Source organism: Chrysemys picta, chromosome 11 (assembly GCF_011386835.1).
Source record: "Chrysemys picta bellii isolate R12L10 chromosome 11, ASM1138683v2, whole genome shotgun sequence".
In the NCBI taxonomy this organism is placed as follows: Eukaryota; Metazoa; Chordata; order Testudines; family Emydidae; genus Chrysemys; species Chrysemys picta.
The window spans coordinates 46,295,765-46,310,375 of record NC_088801.1 but is presented as its reverse complement, the minus strand read 5'-3'; the positions used below and the strand labels follow the sequence as shown (position 1 = coordinate 46,310,375).

The following is a 14,611-nucleotide window of genomic DNA, read 5'->3' as shown; positions in this document are numbered from 1 at the left end:
CACTGTCCTTCTCAGCTGGATAATTTATTAGAAACCATAAAGAGCTGGATGTAAGAAGACTATATCTATTATCATGGAAGATCTGTGCTAGCAGCCATTCCTGCTGTTAGCAGAGATCTTCATACGTGCTTCCCAAGTTGACTGTGACAGTAGCACGTCTGCTGCTGAAAAGGGTCGTCTGCACTCCTGCCTGTAGACTGCACACACAGGACACTGCTTTCCACACTGCCAACTCAGTTCCATGGGCTTGGGAGGAATGGCCTCTCTTAAAAATAATAACAAACAGGTACAAATTAAATTAAATTTTAAAAAAGGAAGGAAATTAAAAATTCCTGAGTAGGAGTTGAACTCTTGCCCTCTACCAGGCTGATACGTTATCTTGAAAACTATAGCACTTGCTGGGATGCAACTCTGCCCAGGTTTTGGGGCTGATAGTGTCCCTTGCGTACCTGGGCTGGGCAGAACAGAGCAGGGTATCCAGGCCCAGTGGGTGGTGGTGTTGTCATGGGCAGCTTGCATGAAGATCTATCCGTAGTCAGGGCTGTTTGCGCTGCCCCATTGTGAAGAGATAGTTACTAACTCTCTAGAATATTGATTCAGAGTAAACAGCTTGTGTGGAAAGCAAAGTGTTTTATCTTGCAAAGGACCCCTGTTGGTAAGGAAAGTGTTTACACACAACCTACTTAGACAATTGTTCAAGAGCTTCCTTAACAGAAGGCCCACTACATGAATGACTCTATTTTGCTAAAAGGGCCATGTCTTGTATAATTGATGGCATAGGAGCTCAGTGCTCTATAGCCTAAGGGTCTTCAACCTTTCATCACTGGAGGATTAGTGGAATGTTTTTGAGGCCTTTAAGGGGATGCAGTTAACAGTGGATTATCATAATGATCAAACATCTGGGATTCTAATTTGAAAGTCCTGATGTTTAATTAATATTCCAAACCCCTAGTAACTATATAATCTGTCTTTGTTCACTTCAGCACTTTTATAATAGAGACTGTTCAATCTTGTGCATATTTCAACAGATAGCAGTGATGGCAGCTGATAATTGCAGCGGTGATACTCGATAACAATTTGACTGTAAAGACACCCCGACAAGTTTTATAGGTTGCTTCGTTAGAGTAAATAATCTCTAAATTGATTTTAGGGACTGGGAGTTATTGATCTATTGAGAAAGCACGCTATAACACAAATGTTATGACAAAAGGTTAAAACTACTAAATAAGATCGCTCATATAATGTAGCTTTCCTCAGGACAAAGAAGTTGAAACACAGAGGTTTTCACATAAAAAGTAAATTGTAAGTTGACATTTTTCCTTTTAAGGTTTTTGGATTTAAGGCTTATTAGTAAAAACGGTCAGTGATTGGTGGAATCGGTTATTTTCAACTGAATATACAGTTCCACAAAAATAATCATACCTAGCACCTGCATAGCACTTTTCATCCCTAGATCAAAAAGCACAATGGTGCTTAAGTATCATTATCTGCATCTGAAGGGAAAGATAGGTGAGGTGATATCTTTTATTGGACCAACTTCTGTTAGTGAAAGACAAGTTTTTGAGCTACACCGAGCTTGTCTCTTTCACCAATAAAAGTTGATCCAATGAAAGGTATTACCTCACCCAACTTCTGTCTCTGATATCTTGAGACCATCACTGCAAACAATTATCTGCATTGTGCAGATAGCAAACTGAGGCACAGTGAGGTTAAGCGACTTGCCTTCGGTCACATAGTGAGTCAATGGAAGAATTTGGAATAGATCCGGTTCAGTGTCTTCTCTACTGCAGCATGCTGCTGTTTCACACCTTCTGAATGAACTGATCAGAGTAAGGAACATGAGTTCGGCAGTACAGGGAACTTTGCACAGCTGCCAGTCTTAGTATAGTTCCTTTGCAGTGGAGGACGGAAGACTTCATTCTCCAAGGAATTCAGTCTTTTATGGACACTAAATTAACATGTTGGTCCAGATTCCCTGATGGTGTAACTCCACTGAACTCTATCAGTCTACTCTAATTTTTTTTAAGAAACACTCCTCTGCCATGCATGCTACTGAATTGTTGGAGGTTTCAATTCATACTCCACAGTGTGTACTTCCACTGAAGTAGTGCCTTATTTCCTACATTCCTGTACTTTAATTAAGAAAATATATTCTATAAAATATGATTATATAGAAAACAGTAGCTAGAAGACATATTATTTTAAAAGAAGGACAATGTCATTGAAATGGAAGTATCAAGACGTGATAATTGTTCACAAAAGATGTTGTATAGTAATTAGAACTGGTCAGAAAATGCTTTTTTCCCCCCTCACAGACAATTGGCTTTTCAGCAAAAAAAATGAAAACTGAAATATTTTGATTTTGAAATAATGGCATGCTGCCTCATGGGAGTTGTAACTTGGGTGCTCCGTGCTCCCATTATTCTCCATAGGGTACACAATGCATCATTGGTGAGAGAAAGTGGTGTGTCATGGGAGTTCCATGACCATCCTGTATTGTGGGAGATAAAGTCTGGTTGAGAAGCTCTGAAGGAGTCCCTGGGGTGCAACCTGCACTGTGAGAAAGCTGAGCCCTCCGTCCCACCAACCTGGGCTGGTCCTCACACTGTGATGCTGATGTCAAGTTATATACCTCTGGCAGATACTGCACTTACAGAGCCATCCATGGGCAGGGACACACTCAACTGAGTTACATGAATGCTCTCCTAGCCACTCATGAACCAACAATAGAGAGACTCCAGCCAATTCCCCCCAGCTCCCCAGTCTTTTACCTCAGAACTGTACTGTCTTGCACTGGTCAGAAGCCTGGCCAGTGTAAGTTCATTATTCAGTTCTCCATTCCCTCAATGTGGAGTGCACAAACACTAGCCTTTGTAAACGAAGCTGAGATTTCCCAAGCACTTCAGCCAAAACACACTGTTTTAGGTAAAATAGGTTTATTAACGACAGAAAGATGGATTTTAAGTTATTGTAAGTAGCAAGCGTAGAGATCAAAGTTGGTTACGTAAGAAATAAAAATAAATGTGCAGCCTAAGTTCTACAAACTAAACACAATTTGAATCAAGCAGTGTCTTACCCTGACAGATGGTACAAGAAGGTTACAGACCCTCAATACACAGACCGGGACTACCTTCCAGTTCAAAGTCTTTGTCCTCCAGATATTCCTCCAGGTGTTGAGTCAGGGGCTGGGCTGGAGAGAGGCCAAGTGATGATGCCACTGTCTCTCGCTTATATTTTCTTCCAGCTTGCTGGAAAGATCTTTGATGTGATCCAGGGGACTGGACTAGATCAGTGGTTCTCAAAGCTGGTCCGCTGCTTGTTCAGGGAAAGCCCCTGGCGGGCCGGGCCGGTTTGTTTACCTGCCGCGTCCGCAGGTTCAGCCAATCGCAGCTCCCACTGGCCGCAGTTCTCCGATCCAGGCCAATGGGGGCGGCGGTCAGCACATCCCTTGGCCCGCGCCACTTCCCGCAGCCCCTATTGGCCTGGATCGGAGAACTGCGGCCAGTGGGAGCTGCGATTGGCTGAACCTGCGGACGTGGCAGGTAAACAAACCGGCCCGGCCTGCCAGGGGCTTTCCCTGAACAAGCAGCAGACTGGCTTTGAGAACCACTGGACTAGATGACCTCTCAAGGTCCCTTCCAGTCCTATAATTCTATGTGGGGGGTTAGGCAGCCCTAGGGTGACCAGATGTCCCGATTTTATCGGGACTGTCCCGATTTTTGCTTGTTTGTCCCGCGTCCCGACCGATGTGCGGTCAGGACACTGGACAAACAAGCAATTTTGCCCTCCCGGAAGGGCTCTCGCCCCCCCCGACTCCGCCCCCTCCTTCCCCCATTGGCTCCCTCTCCAAATCCCTGCCCTGGCCCCGCCTCTTCCCCAAGCATGTGGCATTCCTCCTCCCTCCAAGGCTTGCTGCTGTAATGGCGGGGCAAGCCTGGAGGGTGGGGGTGGTGGCTGGCTTCCAGTTCCTGGAGCTGGTGAGTATGGGCACCAGGCAGGCAAGGGGACTGCTCTCCCAGGAGGTAGACAGGGGGGCTCCGGACCCTGGCAGCAGCGAGGGAGAGCGGCTCGGGGCCGCACGAGTGGCCATGTAAAGTTTATCGGCTTGGAGCGGAACCTGGCCGGCTCCTCCCCCCTGTAGGGGGGTAGCATCCCCGCCCCGTGCCAGCATGTTGCGCCGACCACCGCAGGCCAGGTAAGGAGCTAAGTTGCCCCCTCCCCCCTGGTCCTGGCTCCTCAGCTGAGCCCCCCCCCCCGTCGCCCTCCTGGGGGAGCAGCCGAGCAGCCCCCTTGCCAGCCCCCTTTGCCTGCCCGGTGCCCGTACTCACCAGCTCCAGGAACTGGAAGCCGACCACCACCCCCTCCCTCCAGGCTTGCGCTGGCATTCCAGCTGCAACCCTGGAGGGAGGAGGAATGCCGCTCAGCTGAGGAGCCAGGGCGAGGGGGGAGGGAGGGGCTCGGCTCCTTACCTGGCCTGCGGCAGCCGGCGACACATGCTGGCGCGGGGCGGGGATGCTACCCCCTACAGGGCAGGGTGAGGAGCCGCCGGGGTCCCCCCCCAGCTGATAAACTTTATGTGGCCACTTGCGCGGCCCTAAGCCGCTCTCCCTCGCTGCTGCCGGGGTCCGGAACCCCGCGCCTCTCGCTCCAGCGGCTCCTTCCCCACGGGGTGGCGGGACGTGCCACATGTGCCCGGGGCCCTGGGGGGGGGGGGGGGCAGTGGCCATGGCACAGCCAGGGCCTGCTAATTCCCCCAGCACCTGCAAAACAGCTTTTTTTTTTTTTTTTTGTCCTTTTTTTTTTCTCCAAGAAGACTTTAGGATAGTGGATTGTGTGTTGATGAGCCATTAACGCTGCCTGGCTATTGATTGCTACAGTTTTGTTGTAACTGAAAGATTGGTTGTGGGTGTTCCCAACCTCGCAACATATTTCAGTAACACATAGTAATTCTTCATAATTTCACATACAATGATAGTACATACAGTCCAACAGGATATTATTGTTCAACAGATCGAGACTATATTTTGTACAAAATATGGCATAGTAACATCGCCATGGTGAATATGGGGGCTCCAGGGTGCTACTTTGAGGTACAGAAGCCCAGCCCATAAAAGCAAGTAGGAACATGAGGCAATCAGACTCAACTCCCATGAGACACTATAGCCACGTATCCAAATGGAAAATTTTCAGCTGAAATATTTTGGTTTTCAGATGAAAACTGAAAACCAAAAGCTTTTAAATTTTTGGACATTCATTTTGTTTAAAAAAAAAATCAAAATTTTCTTCACAAAGCAGACCTTTATTGTGAAAAAATTTAGTTGGTTAAAAACCCAATTTTCTATAAAAATCAGTTTTCATGGAAAATTTTCATCAAGCAGCCCTAATAATGATCTCAGCAAAATTATTAATCTGTTATTAATGATTCTCATTTGACCATCCTGTTAGCTTGATTATGAGGAGTGTTTTTTAACATCTCTTTGCCATCCTAGAGGAAACCTGCCCTGTGTGATCTTTGCTGACAGGTTATAGACATGTCCATTGTCATTCTGAGTGTTGTAAACCATAATTTATAGATCATTGTTATTAAACTGGAAAATATACCATTCCATATGCATAATTATGTGGCAACAGACAACTATTTCCCAGATATGCTCCTTATTAAATATTTCTTCTACTTTATAAATTATTATGAGCTGCTTGGGCTTTTTAATCAACTGCCACTTTAAAACTCAAAAGTAAAGCAAAAATAAAAGCAGAATTAAGCCCAGCTTTCTGTGCTGAATGCCTCTGTTAATCAAGCTGCTCCTCACGCATGGGACAAGCTCCCTGTAAACATCCAAAAAACAAAGTCATTATTCTCCTCCAAAACCCTCCTCAAAACTCTCCTTTGACATGATTCCTACAGAAAACTTGACAATAGTTAGGTTGCTGGGGTGCTGAGACCACAGCCCATCACATGGACCAATGTGTCTTCTTGTTTTCTTGTACTCACCCGGGGGTGTATTTGTATCCATTTATTGTCTTTTGTCTATTCTCAGATCGTAAACTACTTGAGACTGGGACTGGATTTTTGTTCTGTGTCTGTACAGCATCTAGTGCAATGGGAGTCTCTGCCTGCGGTGCTAGAGTAATAAATAATAATGATAACCAAACTCGGAGGGCATTCAATACGCAAATAAGTGTTAACTAACCCTTAACAAATATTTTGTCCGTCTATGAAATCCTTGGAACTTCCAGGCTTACTGAAGGTATCCCTAAATATATAATGCTATGCTGTGACATCGAAAGCACCATGGCTTACGCAGGTTGCAGTTGAATTTATGGCATTTGTGATGTCATATACTGTGATTAAACTTGTTTCATAACCTGGAAGTGGGAAGCTATAAATAGCTATGAGATACTGACATTTATTGCTAGCATTAAAAGTGGCAGAAAGTCAGTCAGAATGACTGCACTATGATATACTTTCAGGAAATTAAGCTTGTTAGGTTAAATTCCTCTGGAATTTACTTTATGTCTTATGATTTATCCCTTGATTTTCATTTTGTATGAATATATAGCATATAGAATTACTTATTGGTCAGCCTACATAGAGAGAATATTATGTTATTGCTTGCAATGTCATTTCAGTGATTTCTGTCGGAAAGAATTGTTGTAGGTATTTTTCTCACCTTTCTTCATGTTTGACAGCAGTGCAAGTCAACACTTCCATCAGAATTGCTTTGATTGTGGGATAATAGGATTAGAATCTCAGTGGCAATGGAGGATGTTGCAGTTTGTTAAAAAATATTATTTAATTTTTTTAAGTATTTTGGCTGTGTATTTATTAAGTATGTTACGATAATAAATCACAATTTGAAAAAAAAAACAATTTTTAAAACAATTTGGAAATAGGCCTTTTTTGTATACCAGATAAATTACTTGTGGACAAACTAACTACATAGAAGTGATATAGTTGTTTCCAGGGATTCTTTTTCCTTATCAGAACCAGTTTGCACGGGTGTACAGGCCCTGAATTTTGAAGAAGACTGTGTTCAAACACAACTATTGTACCTATGTCAAATCGTTTCACCAAACCATAGACAAAGTTTGGGTTTCAAGTGTTTGCACCCATTTGCAGAAATGTCATTGGAGTTTTTCTTGGAAATTTTACTAGGGACTGTCCTAGAAAATTCCATTGTTTTGTCCAATGTTCTTTAATTAATGTGGGCCAGATTATTAAAATATACCATGGACAAGAGCTATCCATCTATCTATCTAATTTGCTCTTATCCATAACAAGTAAAAAAAGTTTGCAGAAAGTATTAATTGACCATTGGCAGACATGAGGTTGTAGTTAATCAGTTCAAGTTTCACAGACCTCCTAACCACCAGTTTCCATGGGGTTTGTGTAGACAATGGCAAGTTTTTGTGAGCCCAAAAGACAGAACTGTATGGAGAAGAGGAATATGAAGACCCTAGAATGGAGTTGTAGGTTTCCTAAAAAAATGTTTTACTTGGCCACGAGCTTCATGTTATCTGTCATGGAGAAGTTGAGTGGAGGTGATTCACTGTGATGTAATTTCAAGAAAAAATATGTTAATAAAAATGTCATTAATGCAAACATCTATAGCTTTTCTCTGTTCTAGTAAGACATTTGTCATATTGACAGTGATGATTCTAGTTCACAAATTTTTGACATACAGCTGTTCGGAGGCCTGCAAAAAATGTGAGCCCACGCAATGGTGATTCTAGAAAGATAAAACATAAATATGCAAGGTTTTGTAGAGACCAACTGTAAACCCGGTTCCCTTCCGATTGATAGAGGTCAGGAGGGACATTAATAGATATTGTTCATACTGAAGATAGATTTGTTTTCTCTCTCCAATTTGGTAAACTATTAGCTTTAAATTGCTTCAGTGATATTACGTAAACAAATTTCATTATTTTAGTTTATCTATAAGTAAAGAAACAATAATTCGATTCATCAAAGATTTTATTTATTGGAGTTTTGCACTATAGAATTTTAATTATCTGTAAGTAGTTGCAGTGTAGGCTGCATCTTGATGTACTGCTTTACTGCAATTTAAATTTTTTATTTTCCCCTTATGCACTCACCAACATTTGTTAGTAGACACTCTAACGGTACAGTAACTTGAACCAGAAATGCATCTTATACATATAAGACAATTATTCTACAGATGAGTGGTTACAAGTTTACTTCTCTCTTTCATTCACCTTCCTACAGACCTATCAGGAAAAGAAAGTAACAGAAGTAAAGCCCAAGACAGTAAAAGAGCAGATGTAGGAATACAGGAGAAAGCATCAAGACGTAGAGAAGATTTTGTACTGTCTAGTAAATCCTGTCCTGTCTCAACTCCATTACCAAATGTTCCCACTGGTTCTGTACTACAGTACCCTGATAGTAACACAGCTGAGCCAATGGAAATCAACTTTTTAGTTTATAATGCAGACTCAGAGCTTCTACAGCCACAGGACAGTGATATTATGGAGACCACAGAATCATATGGTAATCCATAGTCATTAACCACATTCCCACATGGATCGAATGCTAATAAAGCTAGAGACAGATGTTGTGTTTCTGCATAAATGTGAGTGGGTATTAGTTCCTGGAGGGATCTAGCTTCTGAAGGGAATTCATATTTTCCTATAGCTTTGCTTTAAGAGCAGAGTAGGATGCCAGATGGTCTGTAATACTTGTTGATTCTTTTGATTCCTCCACAATGATCAAGTGAGTTGACTGCTTCTACTCACTGCGAACACCAATGCAAGAATGAAGTTGCAAGATTTCAGTGAAATAGCCAAGTTACAGCCTATTTTTACCTCTGGGATTAATGACCTTCAATAAAGGATTGGGCTAAGGGTTCCTTTTGCTGTAACCAGCAATAGGTGAGTCTGCTGCCAGCTTCATTTAAGTGAAGGCCCTTGATAAAACACTGTGCAATTTAATTGAAAACCGGTTGGGATGTTTTAATATCTTATTTTCAAAACAACCCATTTTAGAGGTTGCAGTATCCTCCCTGAAGATATAGTGGGTCAGCCTACTTCTCTTGTCCTAGTACCAATGCTACCTCGGTCTTGTCTGGGTTGAGTCACCCAATAGCCCCAGTCCCAGCCCCATCCTCATTTAGAAACCACTACATCCATCATAGCACTGGGATCGGACAAGGCAGAGTCAGTGAGCTGGGTACCAGCAGCATGCAGCAGATACCACAGATCATATTTTCTTGCTAGTCCCCCAATATAATATATAGCTCTTATATAATAAAGGGATATGTTTTTAATTGTTATGGATATTTTCTATCTAGCACACAACATAACCCATGAACAGCTGAGCTATTCTATCAGCTAAGAATTCCTAGTTTTATTTCTCTCTTTCTATTCCTGTTTTGCAGAGGATTTCATAGGGAATGAACCTGCATGGAGTAAGGAGGGTCGGGACACAGAGTCAGATATACAAGAGATGAGAGACATGATACCAAGAACAAGGAGTCTGGGTCCTAATGAGAGCGATGATATCATCATTGAGGAATATATACCTGACTATCCTGAATCCCAACCATTAACCCATCCCTGTGATTACCCTGCTAAAACTTTTCAAGAACACACCACTAACTTTTCTTTTTTTCAGGCAGATTTAACTAAGAGTGACATGGAGATTTTATCACTGTGGAATGGTAATCACTATTCAGATTTCAAGACTGATTAAGCAATAGTTGTAGCATAAATCTTGGTGGAAAAAATACATGTAGCACACTCAGGCTTTGCAGGGATGGATATGCTATCAGCTTGCTCTAGGTGTCACTGAAGCCAATGGTAGTTCTGCCATTAGTTACAGTCCCGTTCCTATCAAATTTACTGTGTAAGTTAAGTTAGCAAGTTAGCTGCTAATGGGTAATAGTACAGTCAGAACCCAAACAATTTGTGGTGATAATCAAATAATTTTATGCTTGTTGAGATAAGAATACCAGACTTGTTCTGGCTATCAGCCTGAGCAGACATACAGTGGTTGCCATAGAAAGTCCAACATTTACCTACAGTTTTTGCTGCACAGTATCCAAAATTCCACTGTATGTTCACATTCCTAGAATTGAAAATAATAAGTTTTCCCATATTCCAATTTACCAACATCTGTTCGGCCTGGTCTACGCACAAAGTTACACCAGTGAGTGATGTTTCCCCAATTTAATTAAGGTGGCATGTGGACAATCTTAAATCGGTATAAAACTAGGTAACGTCTGCGTGTAGACAAGCCATTAGTAACAGAGGTAAACAGCCACACACTAGCTGTCCTATCATAGGCACTCACTCAACCTGTGATGAGCATGGTGTAAACATTTAGCTAAATAGATAAATGATCTCAACCAGTCAGAGGCACTTTTAGAAAGAAGGGCCCAGTACAATAATAATCTAGAACAGGCCTTCAGTACTATTCAGATGAAAATGCTAATTTTCCTTTGTCAGCCCAAGTTTTGGAAGAACATAAATGACTTTTTTCCAAGACCAATTTTAAGATGCTCAATTTTTCATTGTACAGACTGAGATGTGTGAGAGTATTGGAGGTGACAATATTTCAAAAGATCTAGAGATGTGAGAATATTTCAAAAGATTTACTTCTGATGTGAACTTGAGCAGTACAGCCGTCAGTTGTACCATAGCAAAATAAAATTCTGTTCTGAAGTTTTCCTGAAATACCATCTCAGGTCTGCAAAAACTGCATTTCATCTTTTTCCCGGCAGAAAACTTTCTTAACCCTCAGTAGAAAAAGTATTCCTTCTTTAGAGTAGTAGAAATTTAAATGGGAAACGTCTTAAAATAATATTGGAATATAACATCCTCAAAACTAGAAATCTTAGATTAATGTGAACTTAAAAATGGAAAGTATTGAAATGTATTTTTAAGAACACTTAACCTTAACTCTGCTCCCATACTTTGTTATAAATAGGGCTGTCAATTCATCACAGTTAACTCACACAATTAACTCAAAAAAATTAATCGTGATTAAAAAAATTAATCATGATTAATCACAGTTTTAATTACACTGTTAAACAGTAGAATACCAATTGAAATGTATTAAATATTTTGGATGTTTTTCTACATTTTTAAATATATTGATTTCAATTACAACACAGAATACAAAGTGTATAATGATCACTTTATTTTATTATTTTTCATTACATGTATTTGCACTGTAAAAATGATAAACAAAAGAAATAGTATTTTTCAATTCACCTCATACAAGTACAGTCATGCGATCTCTTTATTGTGAAAATGAAACTTACAAATGTAGATTTTTTTGTTACATAACTCAACTAAAAAACAAAACAATGTAAAACTTTAGCGCCTACAAGTCCACTCAGTCCTACTTCTTGTTCAGCCAATCGCAAAGAGAAACAAGTTTGTTTACATTTACAGGAGATAATGCTGCCCGCTTCTTATTTACAATGTCACCTGAAAGTACGAACAGGCATTCGCATGGCATTTTTGTAGCTGCATTGCAAGGTATTTATGTGCCAGATATGCTAAACATTTGTATGCCCCTTCGTGCTTCGGCCACCATTCCAGAGGACATGCTTCCATGCTGATGATGCTCGTTAAATAAAATAATAAAAAAAAGGATAATTACTTAGTGACTGAACTCCTTGGGGGGATAATTGTATGTGTCCTGCTGTGTTTTACCCGCATTCTGCCATATATTTTATGTTATACTAGTCTCGGATGATGACCCAGCACATGTTGTTGATTTTAAGAACACTTTACACTGCAAATTTGACAAAACTCAAAGAAGGTACCAATGTGAGATTTCTAAAGAGAGCTACAGCACTCGAGCCAAGGTTTAAGAATCTGAAGTGCCATCCAAAATCTGAGAGAGGGGAGGTGTGGAGCATGCTTTCAAAAGTCTTAAAAGAGCAACACTCTGATGCGGAAACTACAGAATCCGAACCACTAAAAAAGAAAATCAACTCAGATAATGAAAATGAACATGTGTCAGTCCGCACTGCTTTGGATTGTTATCAAGCTGAACCCTTCATCAGCATAAATGTATGTCCTCTGGGATGGTGGTTGAAGCATGAAGGGACATATGAATCTTTAACACATCTGGTATGTAAATATCTTGCGACACTGGCTACAACAGTGTCATGTGAATGCCTGTTCTCACTTTCATGTGATGTAAACAAGAAGAGGGCAGGATTATCTCCTACAAATATAAACAAACTTGTTTGATCGATTGGCTGAACAAGTAGTAGGACTGAGTGGACTTGTAGGCTCTAAAGATTTATATTGTTTTGTTTTTGAATGCAGTTTTTTTGTACATAATTCTACATTTATAAGTTCAACTTTCATGATAAAGAGATTGCACTACAGTACTTGTATTAGGTGAATTGAAAAATACTATTTTGTTTTTTACAGAGCAATTATTTGTAATAAAAAATAAATATAAAGTGAGCACTGAACACTTTGTATTCTGTGTTGTAATTGAAATCAATATATTTGAAAATGTAGAAAACATCAAAAATATTTAAATAAATGGTATTCCATTATTAACAGTGCGATTAATCAAGATTATTTTTTTAATCATGCGATTAATTGTGATTAATGTTTTTAATCACTTGACAGCCCTAGTTATAAACAGAGGATTATCCCCAGTTACTGTTTGTTCACAGTGAGGACAGGCTAAGATTGTTTGAATGATGTTAAAATGGTACATACTTTCTAATAGCTTTTTTATTTTAATTTTTTAAGTATTACGTTAATTTATAATTTCCATTCTTTCCATTTTCTGTTTTGTTTTATAGTTCAAGATTCTTTTAATTCAATTTAGTGATACAACTTAAACATTGGTTTTTTGCCTTGGAATTTCCTTGACTTTCTGATAAAGTCAAGGAAAATGCTTGTAGCTCTACCATATGGAAGCATATATTCACCAGCAAATATGATATGTAAATTAGTTTCTTTGGGACAAAAGCCGTAGGTAGATTATTCCATGAATGACATCTGCTTTAATTAATACAACTTGGTAGAACTGCATGAAAATATCTTCCAAACTACACCTACAGATTTTGTAATGTCTTTTAACGCAGCCAGTTCTGCCTAGCAGTTCTGTAGCAGGTCCCTAGAGGAAGTAATAGCTATGAAGAGATCAAAAGTCCCCTCAGTTATAGAATCCAGGAGAAATTTCCTGTTTCTCTAATGTTTGTAAGCAGTTTGGATCAATAAACCAAATGTGAAGTTCCTCCCTTTTTTAAAGCTATAACTGGCTAAAAAAATCATAAGAACTGACAAAGAAGGGAAAGCACCTAATTGTCCAAGCTTCCATATATTAGAAACATTTAGTGAACTTGTCTCAGATTTAGAGGGAATGTTTCTTCTACCTCCCACCTCCTAGGCCAAATTGCTGTCCAAAAGTACATGCCCTGAGGATTCAGGAGAGTAGTATGGAGGGGATAAATTCTGCTTAGAATGGTAATGTGGTTACAACCTGTGCTGCCGAGATGCTTCTACCTCTCCATAATACTACATGATCAGTTTTGGCCTGGATTTAGGTTGGACATTCACAGAACTGAAGTTTGTTCTCAGTCAAGCTAGCAATATCATGCTAGCAGAACAGGAACAATATTGTTGGGCCTGCTTTCCTCCTTTAATAGCAGTGAAAACTGGGGGCTTGGGAAATCACACAATAATCCCCAGAGAGTTTGTGGAGTTACAGTTCAAATTCTAATGCTCATCGTTTTATAAAACTGGGGATATTTTATATCTGTCATGGGAGTATCAAGGGATCTGAAAGCTGAACCTAAGAGATAGGAAAAGGCAGGTGTTCTAATAACAGGGAAAACAGCCATCATCTGCCATTTGGCCCTCTTCTTGTCAACCCTTCCATCCCCACCACCAAAGTGTGCTCTCTATCCCCTCCCATACAAGTCTTCTCCATCCCCTGCTCTTTCTATCCTCCAGCTCCTCCTACCAAACTCTCTCTCCCGCACTCAAATTATGTCCTCCTGAACTTCCCTTTTCTCAGTTCCGTGCCATCCCCCCAACCTTTCTTTCTCTACCTCCAGTTCTCTTCTTGCAACTGAGCTTTGGCCTCCTGGATCAGTCTCTCCCTTCCCTCACTGTCTGTCCCTCTGAAGTACTATTTCTTTGAGATTTGTCCCCTCCCCACTGTTGCTGCTGTTATTGTTGTAGCACAAATGTGTAACCTCCTAAAGCTCTCTCCATCCTGGGTTCTCTTTCTTTTGCTCTGATATCCTCTTCCTCCCTCCAGGGTTCATTTCTTCTCCTCCAGAGCTGCCACAGCTCTCTTCACTCCCTTCTTTCTGCAAGGCCCTCCCTGTCTACCTGTCTCGGGAGCTCCTGAGCTCTGCTCCCTCTAGCATTGCTGCCATAAACAGCATTGCTAAATGGAACAGCACTCGGCAGTGATCTCATCCTGTTTCCACCCTTTCCCTTCCCATGTGCACATGGCTTTTCCTGGAATGCTTGCCACTCCAGCTGCAGATGGAAGTACTGATTAAAGATCAAACACCAAATCCAGTCACCACCACTTCTGTTGCACCTGTGTAACTGAGATCAGAACTTAATCCACTTTAAACAAACCAGTGCACATGTATTA

At 40.8% G+C, this 14,611-nt stretch overlaps 1 protein-coding gene across 20 annotated transcripts in view; it reads left to right on the top strand.

Moving 5' to 3' along the window:
* Positions 1 to 14,611, top strand: part of PDE1A (phosphodiesterase 1A) — a 284,525-nt gene that overhangs the window by 256,097 nt on the left and 13,817 nt on the right. For 10 of the 20 annotated variants that reach the window (XM_065561933.1, XM_042860654.2, XM_065561932.1 and 7 more), the window contains 2 exons: positions 8,228 to 8,509; positions 9,396 to 9,677. The exons of 8 other annotated variants lie outside the window; for them this stretch is intronic. In XM_065561933.1, the coding sequence (XP_065418005.1) occupies positions 8,228 to 8,509; positions 9,396 to 9,677 (564 nt within the window). The remainder of the gene's footprint in view (positions 1 to 8,227; positions 8,510 to 9,395; positions 9,678 to 14,611) is intronic. 2 more of the 20 variants (XM_065561937.1, XM_065561938.1) reach the window with 1 other exon arrangement.